Source organism: Vigna umbellata, chromosome 3 (assembly GCF_029865625.1).
Source record: "Vigna umbellata cultivar VRB3 chromosome 3, Vumbellata_1.0, whole genome shotgun sequence".
NCBI lineage: Eukaryota > Viridiplantae > Streptophyta > Magnoliopsida > Fabales > Fabaceae > Vigna > Vigna umbellata.
The window spans coordinates 41,748,630-41,770,310 of record NC_142167.1 but is presented as its reverse complement, the minus strand read 5'-3'; the positions used below and the strand labels follow the sequence as shown (position 1 = coordinate 41,770,310).

General features: G+C 33.8%; 2 protein-coding genes across 4 annotated transcripts; one reads left to right on the top strand and one right to left on the bottom strand.

Annotated features, from left to right (window-relative positions):
* Positions 1-1,000: 1,000 nt before the first annotated feature.
* Positions 1,001-6,072, top strand: LOC124846322 (G-type lectin S-receptor-like serine/threonine-protein kinase At4g27290). The gene is made up of 7 exons (XM_047323558.2): positions 1,001-2,494; positions 2,592-2,711; positions 4,416-4,561; positions 4,636-4,846; positions 4,954-5,191; positions 5,265-5,415; positions 5,497-6,072. Exons 1-7 carry the CDS (start codon positions 1,219-1,221, stop codon positions 5,800-5,802), a joined length of 2,448 nt encoding a protein of 815 aa, XP_047179514.2. The 5' UTR covers positions 1,001-1,218; the 3' UTR covers positions 5,803-6,072.
* Positions 6,073-12,310: 6,238 nt separating this feature from the next.
* On the bottom strand, positions 12,311-15,813 carry LOC124846319 (G-type lectin S-receptor-like serine/threonine-protein kinase At4g27290). 3 transcript variants are annotated; one of them, XM_088110307.1, is made up of 7 exons: positions 14,301-15,813; positions 14,070-14,186; positions 13,742-13,818; positions 13,443-13,650; positions 13,114-13,351; positions 12,875-13,025; positions 12,311-12,774 (listed from the first exon to the last, which is right to left on the bottom strand). In XM_088110307.1, the coding sequence occupies exons 1-7, from the start codon at positions 15,571-15,573 to the stop codon at positions 12,469-12,471; spliced, it is 2,370 nt and encodes a 789-aa protein (XP_087966433.1). In that variant the 5' UTR covers positions 15,574-15,813; the 3' UTR covers positions 12,311-12,468. The 3 variants fall into 3 exon arrangements, with proteins under 3 accessions (XP_087966433.1, XP_087966432.1, XP_087966431.1); XM_088110306.1 differs by having other exon boundaries at positions 13,742-13,869; positions 14,301-15,811; XM_088110305.1 differs by having other exon boundaries at positions 13,742-13,872; positions 14,301-15,810.
* Between the last annotated feature and the right edge of the window lie 5,868 nt (positions 15,814-21,681).

Below are 21,681 nucleotides of genomic sequence, written 5' to 3'. Positions count from 1 at the left end.
AAGATACTGAAATTCACCAAATGAGAAACTCACAAACGGTCACGTTTCCATGAACACCACTAGTGAAATCCAGAAGCAATTCGAAAGCGAATTAAAATCTACACTACTCTCTCGCACACGATCTTCTGTCTATTACTTTGTACACACACCCATGTATATCTCCTACTCATACTATACAGTACTCATGCCCCGATAAACTATTTACATCAGCTTTTTATAGGGTCCCAATCAAAGAAAAAGAAAAAGGGAAAGAGCAACGGAGAACCTTCGACGCTTCATCTTCACGATCCAACAGTCTCTATTCATCTCGCTCTCCAGCTAAGTCTTCAGCCCTCCGATTGCCTTCATCCTTTTCTTTCTTTCTGCCGATTGAGCCTCCCTACACATGCCTCTAGTTCATTTTCACGCTTCTAGGTAAGTGGCACACGAGCCATAGCTTTCTTCTTCCTTTCTCGTTTTCTCTTGCAAAAACCCTATCTCGAGGAGTCCTTCATTTGGGAATGAGTTCTTCTCGCCCATACCCCCAAATGCAGCCTCCAAACGACAGCGTTCCACTTGCTGCTACTATGCATTTTGCTTAAGGGCCCATTCCACATTTTGACCAATTCAGCCCAAATAACCAGGGACATCTCTACAATAAAAAAAAAATTAGGAACAAGGGCAATCAGCAGTAAAAAAAGGCTATTTAACAATTAAAGAAAAATTAAAACCTATTTAAACAAAAACTAAGGAAAAAGATTTTTATTAAAAGATTTTCAGAAAAGATTAATTTCCTACTAAAATTTTATTTTTAACTAAAATTTTACAATAAAGATTTAAAGGAAAAACCTAAACCTAGCCTAATTCTAAACCATTAAAGATTAAATTGAATTAACCTAGACTTCTAAACACAGAAAAAGGTACAAAAATAGGGAACTATTAGTCTTTCAATTTAAAATAAAGAATAAATATAAATTAACAGTGAAGACTATTAAGAACCTCACGCGTCATTCAATAGTTGCCTCAAAATAAATGGAGTCCGTGCTTGACTTAGAAGTCAAGTTAGAAAGAAGAACCAACGTAACCTTTCGAAAGAGATAAAGTTATAGAAATGAAGACATATATGTCAGCCACACTAATCTTATCATGAGTTTAATATAAGCTTAGATAAATCCACACTCATCTTATCATGAGTTTAATATAAGCTTAGCTAAATCCACACTCAAAAGCGGTAACACAATGGACATTTATGTTTTCATGCTTATGGTTGCATGCATATTTGTCCCTTCTCTCAAAACTTCCATAGCAATAAGTTCTATCGAAGTGTCCCAAACCATGACTGATGGAGAGACTTTGGTGTCAAATGGTGGAAAGTATGAACTTGGGTTCTTCAGCCCAGGTAATTCTATTAAACGTTACCTGGGCCTTTGGTACAAGAATATCCCAGTTCAGAAAGTCGTTTGGGTTGCTAATAGGGCCAACCCCATCAATGATTCCTCGGGTATCTTAACACTCAACACCACTGGCTATCTTGTTCTCACCCAAAATGGGTTTCTTGTTTGGTGTACTGACTCTCACAAACAAGCAGAGAATCCGGTGGCAGAACTCTTGGAAAGTGGGAATCTTGTGATAAGAAATAAGGGAGAAACAAACAAAGAAGAATATTTATGGCAAAGCTTTGACTATCCATCTGATACACTCTTGGCAGGGATGAAGTTAGGATGGGACCTCCGAACTGGTTTCGAATGGAAATATACTTGTTGGAAGAGTTCAGACGATCCATCCCCAGGAGACTTTTCTCGGGTTTTAAAACTCTATAACTATCCAGAGATTTATATAATGAATGGAACACAAAAATGGTTCAGATTTGGACCTTGGAACGGCCTATATTTTAGTGGAACACCAAGTCTATTTAACAACACCGTTTTCTATTTCAATATGGTCATCAATATGAATGAGATTTACTACTCATATAGCCTTTCAAATAGTGAAACCATCTCATTTACAGTAACAAACGAAACGGGTCAAGCGTATCGCTATGTGTGGACTGAGGATGATCACAAGTGGAGGACGATTGGATACTACCCGAGTGAGTTTTGTGACAATTACGGGCTCTGTGGACCCTATGGGAACTGCGTGAGAACCCAAACCCAAGTCTGTCAATGTTTGAAAGGTTTCAAACCAAAGGAGCCAAAAAAGTGGAACTTGTCTGATTGGCGTGGAGGTTGTGTCCGTAATGAACCGTTGAGTTGCAGAGGTAAAGACGAAGATGGGTTTAACAAATTCGAAGGGCTGAAAGTTCCGGATACTACACAAACATGGTTGGATGTGAGTATCGGTCTTGAGGAATGCAGCATGAAGTGTTTGAGTAATTGTTCTTGCATGGCCTATTCTAATTCAGACATAAGAGGTGCAGGCAGTGGATGTGTCATGTGGTTCGGAGATCTCATTGATATGAAACAGTTTGAAACTGGAGGACAAGATCTATATATCAGGATGCCTGCTTCAGAGTTAGGTACGCTTAAGATCATCCTAACCTTGATCTTTTCATTTAAATTACAACTTTGAAAAGTCTAAAATCAATCCTAACTTTATCCTTCATCCGTTTACAGAACATGTTTATAGCCACAATAAGATCAAAACGCTTCCAATAGTTGTTTCCACCGTTGCAGCAGGTTGTGGTGTTCTATTATGCTCCTATTTATTCTGCAGAATCCGCAGGAACAAATCTGGTAAATTTGTTTATTCACAATTTTTTACTTTAACACATGACTGCAGAGAGGTAAATATGAAACAGTAAATATAAATATTAGAAGAAACTTATTTATATATTGTTTTGGTTACAAAACTTTTTTATATACTATCATTAATTTTTTTTCCTTTATGTAAATAGATCTTGAATCATGGGTAACCTAATATAGTATTTCTACTTTTTGTTTATTACATAATGGTCTCAGAGTCTTGGGATTTCTTTCACTGTCTAATCTCTAGTCTCAGTATGGTAGAGTTTACAAAATTTGGGAAATAACAATCCAAACTCAACGTCATTTTTGTTGACCTGGGGAAACCTTGTCCATATTTGTTAAATTTGGATTATTTACATCATTTAGAATTAATCTTTCGTTTACTTATTATGTTTTAATCTAAATCTTATAAAAAATTAAAAACTAACAAAGAACTTACAAATTTAAGGAAACATTTATCTTTTTCACAAAAAGATAAGACATTTTATGTAGAATAGGAAATCCAAATAACTTCTTATTATCAGTAAGTATATCATTAATTAGAGACAATTGTGAGAAAAAGGATTAATACTTTGTGTTACTGATCTTGATATGTCAACATTTCACTTCTACACCTTCCTAAAGGACAACTTCGTATCAAAGATGGGTAAGAAACTTGTTTTTAACAAAAGATTAGGAAAATATTTTTTAACAATATTTTTTAACAATTTTTTTATAACGTGTTGTGATTAGTCCGTTTTAAATACAGACTAATAAAATACACATAATTTATTGTTAAAATATTATTAAAAAAATTGTTACAATATCACGGTTCTAAAAGATAAGATGTAGTATCTATCCTTAGTAAGTGTGATAATGAGTATACTTAGAGACAATAGTGAGAAATGACAATTTTTTAAAGAAGGAAACTGGTGTTAGAAGTCTACAACTTGATAACATAGAGTAGATAAAAAAACATAGCAATATGAATTTGGAGAAATCATGCACACGTAAACAATTATTTTAGACAATTTAAGAATTGAATTGAAGGCTATCGAATCTTTAACAACCGTCAAAAAAAAAAAACCAAACACAGTAAAATTGCCTATAACCATGAGCAACATAATACGACAAAAAAAATCTGAATTGATACATATTTCATTAAGTTGACGGAAGGTTTGGTGTGTATTTTCATGACCATCAGTTGGTTGAACAACTCAGGTTATCAATATCTTATAATTAGATTGTGAATAAACATTATTTATTCATTAATTTAAGTGGATTATTAATCATAAACCGATTTTTAGGATAATCAACCATAGAATCCTAGGATTTACTTAGAAAGCTAATTGGGAAATTATTTCCTTTACCGTCATTGATTTTGTTTCCCTTTTATGACCCTGTATTATATTATAAATTTTGAAAGACTTGTCTTGAATATAACGAGAATAATTTTCGTTTACAATTTCAGTCTCTTTACAAACTTTCAAACTATAAATACTGCAACGGGAAGACTTAAACCTCATGTAACAAGTGTAGATCTGGTAGCATTTTAACATGCCTTTGTATTTGATTAATTATTAATTATTAGTCTTTTATCAAGTTCAACAACTTTCTATATAATATTGAAAAGAAAAATATTTTCTTCAACACTATTTTTTATTACCCCCATATTTTTTGTTAACATCACGAAGTCCTTCCTCCGTTTTGTAGAGAAATCATTGGAAGAAGAACTCCGTGAAAAACAAGTGGATGATCTTGACGTCCAATTGTTCGATCTATTTACAATTGCAACTGCCACTAACAACTTCTCAATAGAAAATAAGATTGGACAAGGTGGTTTTGGACCTGTGTACAAGGTAATAATAGAAAAAAAAGGCCGAAACATAAATATTAGTGTGCCTAGAATCTCCTAATAATCCTGAGTATGCAGGGAGTATTACTTGATATGCAAGAAATTGCTGTAAAGACTCTATCAAGGAGCTCATGGCAAGGAGCGACAGAGTTCATAAACGAAGTCAAATTGATTGCAAAACTTCAGCACCGAAATCTCGTAAAACTTCTTGGTTGCTGCATTCAGGGACAAGAAAAAATGTTAGTTTATGAATACATGGCAAATGGCAGCCTAGATTCCTTCATATTTGGTATGCAAAATCAACAAATCATAGAGTTGGTTGTTGGTGACCTCAATGATATAAGCATATCCCAATGATTATTCAGTCTTTAACAACATTTTTTCTTGAATAAACAGATCATTCAAAAAGTAATTTGCTAGATTGGTCTCAACGCTTTCAAATAATATGTGGCATTGGAAGGGGGCTTCTGTATCTTCATCAAGATTCCCGATTAAGGATTATTCATAGAGATCTTAAAGCAAGCAACGTACTTCTTGATGAAAATTTGTGCCCAAAAATATCGGATTTTGGATTGGCCAGAATTTTTGGAGGAGACCAGATTGAAGGAAACACAAGAAGAGTAGTTGGGACGTAGTGAGTGTCTCGATAACCAACACCAAATTTCTTTTCTATAAATATTGTTGGTGATGTAATGTTTGTTTTGCAGTGGGTATATGGCACCAGAGTATGCCGTCGATGGATTATTTTCTGTGAAATCAGATGTCTTCAGCTTTGGCATTTTACTGTTGGAAATTGTATGTGGAAAGAAAAATAGAGGACTTTATCACACAGACGAGAGTCTTAACCTAGTTGGTCATGTAAGAGTTTGAATCTCCTTTCAAAGATGTTTGTGTAGTTGAAATATACAAATAAAAACAGTTCTTATTACTTTGACACAGGCATGGACTTTATGGAAAACTGGGAGGGCATTAGAGTTGGTTGATTCGAGCATGAAGGAGTCATACATTGTAGCAGAAGTTCTGCGATGTCTCCATGTTAGTCTTTTGTGTGTGCAGCAATACCCAGAAGATAGGCCTACAATGGCGTCCGTGATTCTAATGTTGGAGACTCAAATGGAACTGGTTGAGCCCAAAGAACATGGTTTCACTTCAAGAAATGTTTTGGCTGAAGAAGATTTACGGTTAAATTCCAAAGACACGAGTTCAATCAACCATGTAACAATTACCTTGTTACAGGCGCGATAAAGAAAAAATGATTGATGAGCACCGAGAAATTGTTAGTACTAACACGAGAAACAGAGATCTTTATACCATAACTTACATAATGTAACTAAACAAAGATGAATACCAGGTAATAGTGGATGAGAAGTGTTCACCAATTACAACTACAACTCCACAGTGAAACTTAACTTTGGTTGGGCATACACAAAATCTTGATATTTGCGAGAACTTATCCGCATAATTTATCAGGATTAATTTATGACATATTCCTGCATATTCATTTTAAATTATTTTGCATGCTTGCTAAATAAATTTATTAATGAAATGTCTAAGTTTTTTATCCTAATAATTATTACATAGTACTGAGTAGGGATAACAACGGTTAAGTCAGACATGATACCCGCAACCTGATCCGCAAAAAACATTCTTTATCTATAGGGTGTTGCTTCTTTCACCATCATAGTTTTTTTTCTCCACCTCCCCAATTTATTTTTTTTTCAAAAGTATTCTTAGGTTAACTTTTTTTTACTTTTACCATTAACTTTTTATACTTTTAATTAAAAATTCTAATTTTATATCTTCATTCCAGCTCACACCTCACCCACCTCCCTCTCTCTTCTCCTTCTCTTTTACATTTCCATCACCAACCCTTATACTTAACGGAGATGGCTTAATTGACTCAATTTTATAAGTTTATGAACCCAATTGAGACCGAAAAAAAAGCGATGACCCACTTGAGATTGACTAACAAATACGAGGACCAAATGAGAGTTTAAACCTTATAATAAATAGAGGAAAATGAAAGTTATGTAAATTTTAGGTGAAGAAGAAAGAAGGTTTGTTTTTGGAAAGTTTTATTTTATTGTTTTAATATGGAATGAAGGTGAATGTAGGTGGGTCCCACTACTCAATTTGAAAGAGAAAGTATATAATAATTGAAGGGCTTTGGTTGGTGTTGTACATTGGGTAGTATAATGGATCAGTGGGTGATTTTGTTAATTAGAATGAGTGATAGCGTGAAAGGGTGGATTATGTGGTGTCAACTTGGTTGATTGTGTTATGATGTTGTTTAATTGAATTAAATAATTATTATGGTGATAATAAACCCTGTGTTCTGATGAGATAATGCATATGATTGAGAATTATGAATATAATGAGAATTGTGGTTAAATCTTGTAATTGGTTGTATTATTGAGAATGTGAATTGATTTGTGATGTGGGAAAAGGAGGAATTCAAGCATTGATGACTCTTTCGATCATGCGATAGGGAAAGAGATTCTCTTCGGTCATGTGATGGAAGAAGATGATATGGTTTGGGTACTGATGACTCTTTCGGTCGTGTGATGCGAAAAATAGATTTTCTTCGGCCATGTGATGCGGGAAGATGATGGTTAGAGTACTGATGACTCTTTTTTTGGTCGGGAAAGAGGTTCTCTTTGGTCGTGTGATGCGGGAAAATGATGCTTTGGTAGTAATGACTCTTTTAGTCGTGTGATGCGAAAAAGAGGTTCTCTTCGACCGTGCGATGCGAGAAGAAGATGGTTTGGTAGTGATGACTCTTTTGGCCGTGTGATGCGAAAAAGAGGTTTTCGTTGGCTAGGTGATACGAGAAAAGGGTGTAGTGTGACTCATAATAAATTGGTTATGATGATTAAGTGGTGTGGTAGTGTAAAGGAAATAGACCACTAAGTTGTGATGATATATTTTTATGATTTTAGTTATTATGTGTTTAAAATGTTATTGTATATTGTGTGTTATGATATTTGTAGTTGCTCACCCTTGCATGTTGTGGTTGTGGTTTCCACCTACGATGATCAAACTGTAATATGAGGAAACAACCAACTACACCCACGTTTGACGTCAAACTATGATCTGAGGAAACATATAACGTTGGTGTAGGAAACAACGAATGTCCAATCCAAAACAAACGAATATAAATGGTCATTTAATTAGACTTAGTTTCACATCAAATAGAGTTCTGCATCTTTTGAAAACCCTACACCTCCATTCGCCAAAGTTTTGCTTCCCAACAGAGCTTTCTTAATCAAATAGAGTTTTGCATCCTTTGATAACTTTTTTTCTTTGTGTTCCTATTAACTCCTTCATGTTCACAAAAGCAAGGCATTTCTTTGATTGAGCGTCATTATGAAATTTTTTTGTGATGCTTGAAGGTATGATAGAAACACATAACAAAAAGTTAATAGATATGGATTTCAAAACTCGTGCTTCTTTTATAGGTTTGATTTTCATTTTTTTCCCTATTTATTACTATAATGTATTTGTTTTGATTTTCTTGTCATTTTTTAACCTATGTTTTGAAAAAAAATGGACTTTCTTTTAGAAGTCCTCCAAGGTATTTGAAGTCAGCCTCTGAGTGTATTTAACATCCACTAGTACAAACAAACATACAATGTCATACGGTCAACGTCTAATAACAGAACAATCAACGTTAACAATGACTGGTGACATTATGGTAAATAAATTCAATCATTTAGGAATGAAATGATGTCAAACCATACACTAGTTCGACGTTAAACAATGATCTTAGTAATTATACCTATGCTTATATGACGTCGAACCCCTACAAAATACGACGTCAACCTCTTCATTGGCAACAACAACATCCATTAAGGCTCTTCATTGCCCTTCCCCATGAATATATGATGTCAAATACCAACCAAATTCGACCTCAAACCCCCAGAAAAATTCTTTACTACGTCAACCAAATTAGACGTCAATGTCCCATGATGTTCGACGTCAACAATATAGTTTTTCTTTAAATACACTTTCGAATCCTTGGATAATCACTACACCTCCTCCATTTTTAAAATTTTCCTTTTCTATAGAGCTTTTGTAACCAAATCCTTCTGTTAATTTTTTTCATTGGATTTCTATTAACTCCTTTAAGGTCACAAAAACAAGGCATTGTGGTTGATTCCTCGTCATTATGAAAAGTTTTTGTGCAGCTTGAAGATATGATAGAAATCCACAGAAAAAAGTTAAGATATTTGGATTTCATTTCAAATAGAGTTTCACCCTTTGAAAACCCTACACCTCCATTCACCAATGTTTTGCTTCACTATAGAGCTTTCATAACCAAATTCATGTTAACTTTTTTCCTTTGGTTTTCCATGAACTCCTTAACAAAATGAAGACATTTCTTTATGGTTGATTGATTTTCATTATGAAATGTTTTTGTTAACGTTGAAGGTATGATGGAAAACCAAAAGAAAAAGTTAACACTTATGAATTTCAAAAACATTCTCCATTTTGCTGGTTTTGTTTTGATTTTTTTCTTGTGTTTTGTTGTAATGTATTTATTCTTGTTTTGTTTTCATTTTTGACACTATGTTTTGTAAAAATGGATTTCATTTAGAAATCCTCTAAGATATATGACGTCGGCCAGGTAGACAATTCGACATTAAACCTTTAAAAACAACTCGTGGAAAACTTAAAAAATGAATCTGTTAAAATAGAATGACTCAATTTCTCACACCAAGAGGGGGGTGAATTGGTGAAGTGTAAAAAACAAAGGCTTTTAAAATCTTTTCCACAAAAAATGATGTCTTTATACTTTTTTTGAATTGCAAGGTAAAATATTTTCAATGCAGCTGAAACATAATCGAATAAGTACAGAAAGTAATCGATTGAATAAAAGAGAGTAGGGATTAGAAAATTCAAACGCTGTGTTTTTATACTGGTTCGGCCAAGCCTATATCCAGTGTCCTTCCAAGTACAAGAAGCCAATGCACTATAAAGATCAAGGTTTTTACAACAAGGTTTTTATAGAGACTTCACGTCAAAAATATAAAACACCTCTCTAACCCTCTAATCTAATATAGGCAGTCAACAACAAGATCAGCAACAAGAACACCCTCTTCTGTTGTCTAACCCCTTTGAGGCACCCTCAAAGTCAAGAACACACGCCTTCTTCTTCCTGTAGTCACAACAGGGAACTCAAACCAATCTTCAAGAGATTGCAGAATCTGATCACGCAGTAACACCCAAGTGTGCAGATTTGATCAGTCTTTGAAACACAACAGTCTTGCTCTTAAAGAAATCACAAGTTGTTGATCACCACGGTCAATCTTGTTTCTTGGAGCTTTTCCTCTCTTTCTGTAAGATCACAACTTTCTGTAAATGGTATGAAATTGTTAGAATCACCAAAAGTTTTTACAGAATTCAAATCTGCGTCAATTTATAGTATATCACATATCAGACACATTTTAATCGATTGAGCGACTAACGTAATCGAATATAACAATCAGTTATAACAGAATTAGCAGCAGTCAAACAAATAATTGAATGTACAATTAATGCAATCGATTATCATTTAATGTTTGGTCAACATGTTTAAAAATATGACCATTATGTTAATTGTTACCAGCATTTAACAGATTTTCAAAACATCAACTAACTTATTCGAATACAGAGTGCATGCATTCGATTAAGTGAAATCTTTTTGCACAATTTTGAAAACTTTTCTCTTTGAAAAGCCTCACAACACACTTCAAAAGAGTTTGTGCAAACACACGAGTTTTAATCGATTCACCCCATAATGTAATCGACTTAAAACTGTTGTTTTGCCACACATTTAAAGTTCAACCATAGTGCTTGTTATTTTTCTTTTCCAAAAAATATATGTCATGCATACACATATAAAATCCCATATTTCACAAAGTGATATGCAATGAATAACACAAACATAACTCAAACATGTTCTTAGATATGCTTTAACAGATTTAACACATTAAGGAAAAGCATATAACATGTAAACATAGAACATGTAACACAAAATACACATGTGTTATTAATTATGTATTGTCATCATCAAAAACTCAGATATCACTGAGATTATGGGTTAAGCTAAATCTGTGCTCCCCCTATCAACAATCACAACATAATCAACTCTAGGAACAAAGGTAAGTGATATGCATGGTCTTTGTAGAAAAATATTTGGTTGGTAACAGTAGCAGTCATTAAGCGTCCTAATTGCCCTTTCCCTAACGTGTTGACATTAGATGCAGACAATATTCGACGTCAAATGTGTATATTGATTCACCAATTAATTTGTCTTCAAGTAATTTTCACCCTAAGATATCAGTTAGCTCTGAAATCTAATGGTAGAAAACAACTTGTAGACAATTTAAAAAATGAATCACAAAAAAATGATAAAGATGGATACTATTTTAGAGCTTTGTTTTAGTTATTAAAATTATTTCAGCATTAAACATATTGTGAACCATGTTTCATTTTTCTAAAAACTTCCATTTTAGTAAGATATCTTAACCATTTCTATACTATAAAAAACATTTTGGTGACTTGAATTTCAAAGGGCACCTTCATATGAACTAAAGTTGAATGCGCGCCACTTTGAAATTCAAGTTAACAAATTGCAATTTAAAGAAGAGAAATGCTCTAAAATCTAAGGAAAAGAAAATTTAAAGGAAATAATAAACATGGATCCTAATATGTTCAATAGGGAAACAATTAGTTCTGTAAGAGGTTAAGTTAAATGGGTGATATTTATAGAAGAATAATTGACGTTTCGACGTTCACTAAGTAGTTCATCATGGTAACAATAGTAATTATGGCTACTAACTGCCCTTATCCACTATCCAGTATTGACATCCAAGCCCAGCCGAATTCAACATTCAAACACCGTAGGGAACTGCACAACTATTATGGATTTGAGTAACCCCTATCACCTTCATTATGACGTCGACGTCGAACTCCAGTCCCATTTGACGTCAAACATGTTATCTAAACCACCAATAGGTTTCTTATGACTTTAAGATATAATAATTTGTAGATTAACATGTTTTAATTTGTAAATTGAGTTGATTTATGGTTATATTTATGTTTTTTTATTGAAAAATATGGTCTACATTTTTGTGTTGTACATACTTTATTTCATATGCAGGTCTGTTTTGTGTGACGTAGGATGTTATAAAAACAACACCATCTTAAAAAAACACATACTTTAGGTAGCAGTGTGGTAAGAACCGAGAAAAAAAAGGGTCTATGACTTCGGTTCTGACTTCAATTGAGCCATAGACCTTTATATTAAAAAAAATATTTTTAATAATATTTGGCCTATGATAGCGATTGTCCTAATAACAAAAGCAAAAAAATCTTTTGACAATGGTTCCAAAAGCAATTAAGGTCATAGACCCTATCAGATTTTAAATAATTATTTAATTTTAAAGATCCAGGACAACTATTCTTCTTAGAATCGCTACCATAGATCTTAAAATTAAATAATTATTTAAAATCTGATAGATCTATAATTACGGTTATCTATAGAACCACTCCAAAAACCCCAAATTATTTTTATTTTTTATTTTTTTTGGCTTAATGCTTTAGTTTTCTTATAATCAAAATCTCAACTTTTTTGCTTCGATTCTTAAATGAGGTAGAAAATTCTCCCTCTTATTATTTCGTATGAATATGTCTAAGTTCGTGAACGATTATCAACAGTAAATAATAACCATGGTCGTATCTCATCAATGCACTAGTTATATGATCAAGGTTTTAAATCTAATTTTTGTTTTTGTGGTTTTTGTTAACAAACCGATTTATATCATCGCAAGAGTGCAATAACCCGGGTATGGGTGGGTAAAAGTGTAGTATAAGTTCTTACAAATATCCTCCTATAGCTATAGCTATGTTTAAGTAATGTTTCATGAGTCATCGAGGTTCTAACAGAGTAATGGTCACTTCGTTGGTTGAACTTGTGTCGTTCATATTTGAGCCTAAAACTTTAGGTAACACATTTCTCGAAAGGAAACCAGGTTCTTTTGGCTCAGCCAGTGCAATGTGACTCTCCAACATTAGAATCACAGACTTCATTGTAGGCCTATCATCTGGGTACTGTTGCACACACAAAAGACCGACATGGAGACAACGCAGTACTTCAGACATAACGCACGATGATGTCTTCATGTTCGAGGCAATGAAATCTATTGCCTTGCCCGCTTTCCATAATGTCCATGACTATTTTAAAGTAATAAAAGCATTAGAAAAAAGATAAATATTTGTTAAATTTCAGCAAAACGAACACGAAAAATAAAAATATATTAATTCAAGAACTCACATGAGCAACAAGGTTAAGACTCTTATCTGTCTGATAAAGTCCTCTGTTTCTCTTCCCACAGACAATCTCCAACACCAAAATTCCAAAGCTAAATACGTCAGATTTTTCAGAAAATAATCCATCAACTGCATATTCTGGCGCCATATACCCACTGCAAGAGATTGTTTCATGCATGAAGAACAATTTTACATATTTGTGAAGACAGAAAAAATAATGGTTTAGGATAAACACACACTGACCAGGTCCCCACTACTCTACTTGTGCTTCCTTCAAATTGGTCTACTCCAAAAGATCTCGACACACCAAAGTCTGATATTTTCGGATTGAACGATTTATCGAGTAAGATGTTACTAGCTTTGAGATCCCTGTGGATGATCCTCAGTGGGGAATCTTGATGAAGGTACACAAGGCCCCTTGCAATTCCGCAAATTATTTGGAACCGTTGAGGCCACTCCAGAAATTTACCTCTTTTATCATCTGTTTATTTTGGAAAATTTTTTATTTCAGTAATCTGCATGTTTCACCAATGCATTAGCAACCCAATTTATGCTTATCTCATTTTTCTTACCAAAAATAAGGGAGTCTAGGCTGCCATTTTCCATGTACTGATAAATGAGCATTCTTTCTTCTCCTCGAATGCAGCAACCAAGAAGTTTAATAAGATTCCGATGCTGAAGTTTTGCAGTCAAGTTTACTTCATTGATGAACTCTGTCACACCTTGCCATGAGCTTCTTGACATAGTCTTTACAGCAATTTCTTTCCCGTCAATTATGCCCTGCATACTCTTGCCATGAGTAGACACTTGGGAAAATATTTAACAGTGTTATTTTCTTTGATTGTAGTGATGATTATTAAAGAATAGTTACCTTGTATACATGTCCAAAACCACCTTCTCCTATTATATTCTCTGTGGAGAAGTTATTAGTCGCCTTTCCAATTGTTACTAGATCAAACAGTTGGACATCCAGATCATCCACATGTCTTTTACTTAAGTCTTCTGTGCATGAAATTCTTACACATAAAGGAATGTATAATATAGCAGATAAAGGAACACAGTTAATCTAAAAAAATCCCAATGATTTCTTTACATGATTTTATCTAAGTAAGTGCCATGTTGTGAAGGAATTGTTGGTTGACTATTATCCTAATAACAGTAGAGAGTAAGTGAAGTGATATGTTAAACGATTTACTCACCAGCTTTGTTCCTCTGGAGCCTGAAAATAATATACGTACTTAGAAGTATAAGAACACCACAAATTGCAGCAACGGTAGAAGCAACTATCGTTAGTGTGTGCTTGCTCGGTCCAGGTTCTTGAGTGTTGGAATTGATTATAAAAACAAAAACAGTCATGTCTAAAGTGAATAACATTTTTCAGTTTTCAAAATAGAAATCGAAATTAAAAGATCAAAGCTGATGCTGCTCACCTGCCTCCGAAGCATTCATCCTGATATACAGGTCTTGTCCACCAGTTTCAATCTGTTTCATGTCAATGAGATCTCCAAACCACAAGACACAACCACTACCTCCATTTCTGATATCTGAATTAGTATAGGCCATGCAAGAACAATCTTTCAAGCACTTCACTTTGCATTCCTTTAGATCAATACTCTTATTCAACCAAGTATCTGTAGTGGCTGGAACTTTCAGCCCTTTAAATATGAGAAACACATCACTATTGCAATTCAACGCTTTATTGCGCTCACATCCTTCCTTCCAATCCGATGAGTTCCAATTTTGTGGTGATTTTGGACTGAAACCTTTCAAACAATTGCAAGGCTGTGATTGAGTTCGTACACATAATCCGTTAGGTCCACAGGTGTCATAATGGTCGCAAGACTCTTTCGGGTACGTTCTGTATGTTTTCCATGTTTTCTCATCCTCCTTCCACACATAACGAACAATAGTACCTGATTGGTTTGTAACAGTTCTGGTGGGGACAGAATCATTAACGAGGGTATACGTGTAGTAAATCTCATCTTCGTTGCTGACAAAACTCAAGCCGAAAATGGTGTTATTCAGTAGATCAGGCATTCCACTAAAATATTCGCCATTCCATGGTCCATACCTCAGCAACTTTTGTGTACCCTTCATCATATAAACCTCAGGATAGTTATAGAGTTTCAAAACCCGAGATACATCACCTGGGGATGGATCATCTTGACTCTTCCATGCTGTATATTTCCGTTCCAAACCTGTTCGGAGGTCCCATCCTAACTTCATCCCTGGCAAGAGTGTATCAGATGGATAATCAAAGCTTTGCCACAAATACTCTTCTGGGTTTGTTTCTCCCTCGTTTCTTATCACAAGATTGCCACTGTCCAACATTTCTACCACCGGATTCTGTGCTTGTTTGTGAGAGTTGTTGGAGTGCCAAACAAGAGAACCATTTTGGGTGAGAACAAGATTGCCTGTGGTGTTCACTGTTAAGATGCCTGAGGAATCATTGATAGGGTTGGCCCCATTAGCAACCCAAACATACGTCGTAACTGGGATATTCTTGTACCAAATTCCCAGATAACGTTTCTGGGAACTACCAGGGGTGAAGAATCCAAGTTCAAACTTTCCACCTTTTGATACCAAAGTATTCCCATCCCTCAGAAACTGGGCCACGTTGATTGAATCATTTGCTCCCGAAATTTCTAGTGAGAGAACAAGCATGCATGCAAATATAATCACAAAAGCATGAATAACACCCATATTGTATCCAAGCTTTTGTGGAACTTGGTTATTGGATAATGTAAATATATGGACTAAGCAGGAGTATGACTAGTAAAATCTGCGAACCTGAGAGTCTCTAACGTATACTTTGGTTCTTCATCGAAACTAACTTAAATTTCAAGTCAACACCGTAGCCTTTTGTGATCTTTAACTATATGTTGTTTTCAGAATCTTTTATTCATCTCGACCATAAGTCCCTTATTTTCTTATGGTCGAGATGAATCAGTAAACAAAAGGATAAGATTGTCTATGAGTTTTTGCTTAGATAAGAGTTTACTTTCTGCCTATATTGTTTAGTTGTTTTTATAGGTCAAGTTGACGAGATTGCTTCAATGTATGATTATTCAAGTTCAACTTCTAGAGCAACGTAAGATGTGAGTCGGATTGAAATGGACATGTGTATGTATATAGAAAAAAATCTGTTAAACTTATATAACTAATTAAATCTTTTTAATTTGGACAATTAATACTTGACACTTTGTTCCAAATATCCAGAAACATACGAACATTCTAATTATTAAATAGATCTTTAGTAAGTTATATATATCAACAATACTTTTAGTTTTTACACTTACAATATTAATAGTTTCTACTCGCATTTTTTTTTTCCTTTTCATCTTGTCTTTTATAGAAATTAAGAAACACTTTTTTTTTGTTATAGTACTATAATTGATAAAAGAATAATTAATATGACTTTCAATTTCGTAATAATAGTTCAAACACAAAATTTTCAAAAATTTAACAAGAAACGGAGAAAGCAATAATTAAAAATAGTTCGATATAATGAATACTAGTTATCGATGATATTTTTTCCTGTAAGACGTTAATTTCTTAGTTGGCCAATGATATTTTGTTTTTGTACGACTTTTTTTTTTATTATGCATATGTAAGCGACCTGTAACACGCCTTTCATATATGCGATAACTACTGGCTAGTTAAAATTTCATTTGAATCTATAATATATATACCAATTGGGTAGTTAACTGACGTTACACCTTAATCATTTGCTCTGAACATACGACTTTGATATCTAATGAATATTTTCTTATAAATTTTATCATTATAGACAAAGTATTAAATAAAAATAGAGTACAAAACTTGCATTTGATACTCATTATATAAATAAAATATCAAAATGAGTATTGATCTTTCATAACCGAACAAATATATCTTATAAAGATTTTGTTATCACTTGCTGCATTCCTCACTATTAGGTGCTTATCCTCCAACACTCTACAACCACAAAAAGGAATTTTAACAAAAGATTCTCCAACACTGGAATTAGTACTTAGTCAAAAAATTTTAGTCAAATCTCAATTAATACAAAAATGAATTATAAATTATCATTAATACTCTATTTAAATGTTTCACCCCATTGAGCATGGGTTCAACTAGATGGCCACAACTTATGTGGGCCCATCAGCTTGAAGTCCATTAGTCCAATTACTTGTCAAACGAGCTTCACCTTTTGACCAAGTTCATCCATGCATCCTTATGATATCTAGTCCATGATGTTTGGCATTCTATTGTTGAGGCTATAAACATTACATGGAAGGACCAATAAGTCTTTGTCTAATACAATACACCAGTCCTCTAGTCTTTTCATGATTAGAAGGTATGTAAAGAGTGTTTAGTTTGTCTTATAATTGAACCAATCGGTAATCCAAATTTATGTTTGTGTGTTTGTAATAGAGGCTTTTGTAAACAAAAATGGTTTGCGGAAGGGTGCAAAATCCATGTGCTTGGATGGAATTGGAGTGACCCATTAGGTTTAGAAGTTAAATAGAGATGGATGAGCCATAATTCATCCCTTAGTTACTCTACTATACTATTGTGACTTGGGTTTGCCAAAAAAACTTGTCTCTCATGAAGTGAAGTGACCGTCCTCTTTTATCAGGTATATCAGAGTCCTTGTAATATTGGTATCTTTAAAAGAAAAGCTTTGTTAAAAGCTACCTCAATGGTAGAAAATGAAAAACACTTTGTTGTTATAAGCAAACATTAAATGACATTAAATGCATAACGTTCAAAAACAACAAAAGTAAGAAGAGATAAGACATATATGATGCATGCACAATATATTATATTCTTTGTAAATAACCTACTCTACATGCATCCACATGCTTCATTTAAAAATTAAAAGTGGATGTTAGAGAAAAAAGTGATATTCACGAAATGTTCTTTACTTGAGAAGCGATGTCTAAAAGGAAGTACAGCCTACTTCAAGCAAAGTATTGAAAAAGCAAGTATACTCTAACAAGTTGACTTTAACCAACAACTATTGTAAACAAAGAAAGAGAAGACATAATAATCAAGGGCAAGAGCTTAGTCTAACGTACATTTCTCCAAGAGCCTTTAAATAGAAGATCATTCAGATGAAGAATAAAAAGGATATCATACAACGAAAATATTCATCATAAGAAAAGAGTTCAAAAGAAAAGCACAGGAAAGCTCAAGAAAAGGAAACATTGTAGAAGAGATGTTGAATAAAACCCGCGACGGATAGTTAATACCCACAGATATTTACTACCCGCGGGTTGCGGGTAGCGGATATTTTAATACCCGCTTATAAACGGGTCGGGTGGGGGTATTATACTATCCGCACCCGCGGATATCCGCTACCCGCGAAAAATAAAAATAATAAAATAATTTATATTTTATTAAGTTAAATTTAATTAAAATTAAAATTAGTTTATATTTTATAAGGTTAAATTTAATTAAAATTAAATTTTAATTTATATTTCATTTAATTTATATTATATTTTATATATTTTTTGCAATTTTATTTTAATAATTTATAAAAATATATTCTTTTAAATATTTGCGGGTATTCGCGGGTATCTGCGGGTATCCACGGGTATCCGCGAGTTTTAAAATATCCACGGATATTTTTTAGGCAGATATCCGTGTGGGTAGCGGATCGGGTAACAGGTGGATTTTTTTTGTCGGGTCGGGTTGTGGGTAGGCACTATCCGTGCCCGACCCGACCCGTTTGTTGGAACAATCGGTACCGTTATAGAGTCGCGCAGCGGAATAAAATATTCGGAAAGCGTGTTACGGTCACAAATCAAGTTTAATGGTCCGTTTTAGAAAAACAATTTTCTTAGAGAAAATTTATCAAACAGTTGATATGCGTAAAAGATAAAGAGTGTAGGGAATAGAAAATCACACAAGCAATTTTTATCCTGGTTCGATTCAAAAGAATCTACGTCCAGTCGTTAATCACTATAAATAGGGATTAACCTTTTTCACTAAAAAGTTATTTAACAGATTACAAGAAATAGTGAATAAAGCAGATAAATAAACCTTCCTTCGACGAACGAACCGGAAGAAGAACACTCTGCCAACTCGAAGAGAACCGCTCTGACTATCGACAAACGAAACACGAGCTTCTCCTATTCACGAGACCAGGCAGAGCACCTTGCTAACTCGAAGAGAGCTTGCTCCGACTATCGACACACGACACTCGAGCCTCTCCTGTTCACGAGACCAAGCAAGGGAACTTGAACTATAGCTTCTGAGAACTTCCTCTGACAAACAGTATTCTGCAAGAGCTTCTGTTCAACAACGTTTTTTTCTAATTTCTCCAAAACAAAATATATAGCCAAGTACACTGAGTGCCAAAGGACAGCTCCCAACTGCCATGAATAATCGATTATTGTAAGTGATAATCGATTATTCAAGTCCGTTACAGGGTTTTCAAAATGTGATAATCGATTATATGAAGAGATAATCGATTATTCCTGTATGACTCTGTGATAATCGATTATTGCCATTCCATAATCGATTATTGCAGTTAAAAATGCAAGTTTACAAGGTTTATAAGAATTTCCTACTACATTTAATTTCTACAAATTGCTTTTAACTAATTCTAATATCTTCTTCAACTAAAACTTCTTGTAGCATCATCAAAACAAATTTCTTCAAGATTTACCAATACTCCTTATTGGTAACAATCTCCCCCTTTTTGATGATGATCAAAAATTCAATTTTAAAAGCAAGTTTGGCTTACCTGCAAAACATACAAGCTAACAAACAACAACAAGGTTAGCAATACCTGTAATAATTTATACTTCTCCCCTTGTATTATTCTTCTCCCCCTTTTTGATCAGAAGCAAAAAGATCGGATGTTAAAGGCTCCCCCTAAATATGATCTCCCCCTCAATTAATCAAAGGATGCATTTCAAAACATAAATAAAACTGAAATTTCATAACATGAAAGAGCATAATACCTCATACATCTTCCCCTGAATGTAATAATCCCCTTTTAAAAACAGACCAAAAAAAAAAGGTTTTTTTTTTTTTACGCTGTGACTTAAGATAATCGATTATTACTTTAAATAATCGATTATGTGCGAGCCAAATTGTCAAAATCCAAATTTTTAAGGACGAGATAATCGATTATTACCCTTGGTAATCGATTATTTACGTTAATTTTCGGAAAACACAAATTTGGGCCAAATTTTCAACTTTAAGACACATCTAACATTCATAAATTATTTCAAGGCTCTTGAAAAATACCAGGATACCATAGAGTTTTCTTTTCCTTTTGAAAAATTAACCTGCAAAACCAAACAATTGAGTTTTGGTCCCCATAATCTCATTTGGGTCCTTTGGGGTTAGAGACAATTTACTTTATAACAGGAATCCAAGCATATTTTCCATTTGGAACATCAAAATGTTTAATTTTACATTTGTTAGAAGTGTGCCCCTTTTTCATACAATAAAAGCATGTGACAATATTTGGATTTCTATAAAACACAGTTCCTTTTTCAACCCATACCCTACGGGTTCTTTTAATTTGGTTCTTACTTTTAAAAACACTTTTGTTTTTATAAACCTTTCTAACAGTTATAGGCATTTCAACATTATTATTTCCAGTTGCAACTTCAAGAAGATTTTCAAGAATATCAATATCAAGCATATGATTCTTACATGAAAGACATTCAACAGGATGTTCAACATTTGAAGACTCTTTCATTTCCAAGTTGCAAATTTTATTTCTCAAACTTACTTCCTCATCTAATGCCTTCTCATATTTAATTCGCAATTCTTTAAATTCCTTTTTCAAATTTTTATGAGCAACATTCAATTTTTCAGATTCATCAAGCAATTCAAGAAAAGCTTTTTGCAAATCAAATTCACTAGATTCATAGCTAGAATTACTTACTTGGCTTCCAGCATCATCAAAATTAGCTGTCAAACACAAGTTTATTTCTTCAACAGAATCACTTGAACTAGAGGTGGTTGATGCATTATCCTCCAAGGCAATGTGAACCTTCTTCTTCTTGTGAATTTTCTTTTCTTTTCTTTCTTTACTTCTTTTGTTGCTTGAACAATAAGCTTTCACATGGCCTCTTTCACCACATCCATAACATTTGAAACTTGAAGAGGAACCTTGATAGTCCTTCTTTTCCTTCAAGATTTTGCTTTCAGATAATTTATCATTGGCCATCAAGCATAGATTTTCTTGCTCATTAGAATCGCTTGAGCTTGAGGAGTTTGATGTAGAGCATGAATTCGAAAAAGTCAACTTAGCCACATTCGATACTTCATCATGAGTGACTTTTAAAAATTCCCACATTTCCTGAGCACTTTCATAAACAGAAACTTTGAAAAAATCATCAATGGTTAGTGCAGAAAAAATTATATTCCGAGCCTTAATATCAAATTGGGCTCTTCTATTTTCCTCAACAGTCCAATCAAAATATGATTTTTCAGTCTCTACACCATCAACAGTATTCATAGGAATATAAGGGCCATTTTGTACAGCTTCCCAGATACCTCTATCAATAGATCCCATAAAAATCTCCATTCTAACTTTCCAAAAAGCATAGTTATCACCAGTAAACAATGGAGGTCTGTTAATGGAAGCACCCTCGGCATATACTTGAGTTTGATGACCGGCCATTTTCGAAACAAATTTGAAAAAATATCAAAGCAAGCTCTGATACCAATTATTGGAACAATCGGTACCGTTATAGAGTCGCGCAGCGGAATAAAATATTCGGAAAGCGTGTTACGGTCACAAATCAAGTTTAATGGTCCGTTTTAGAAAAAAAATTTTCTTAGAGAAAATTTATCAAA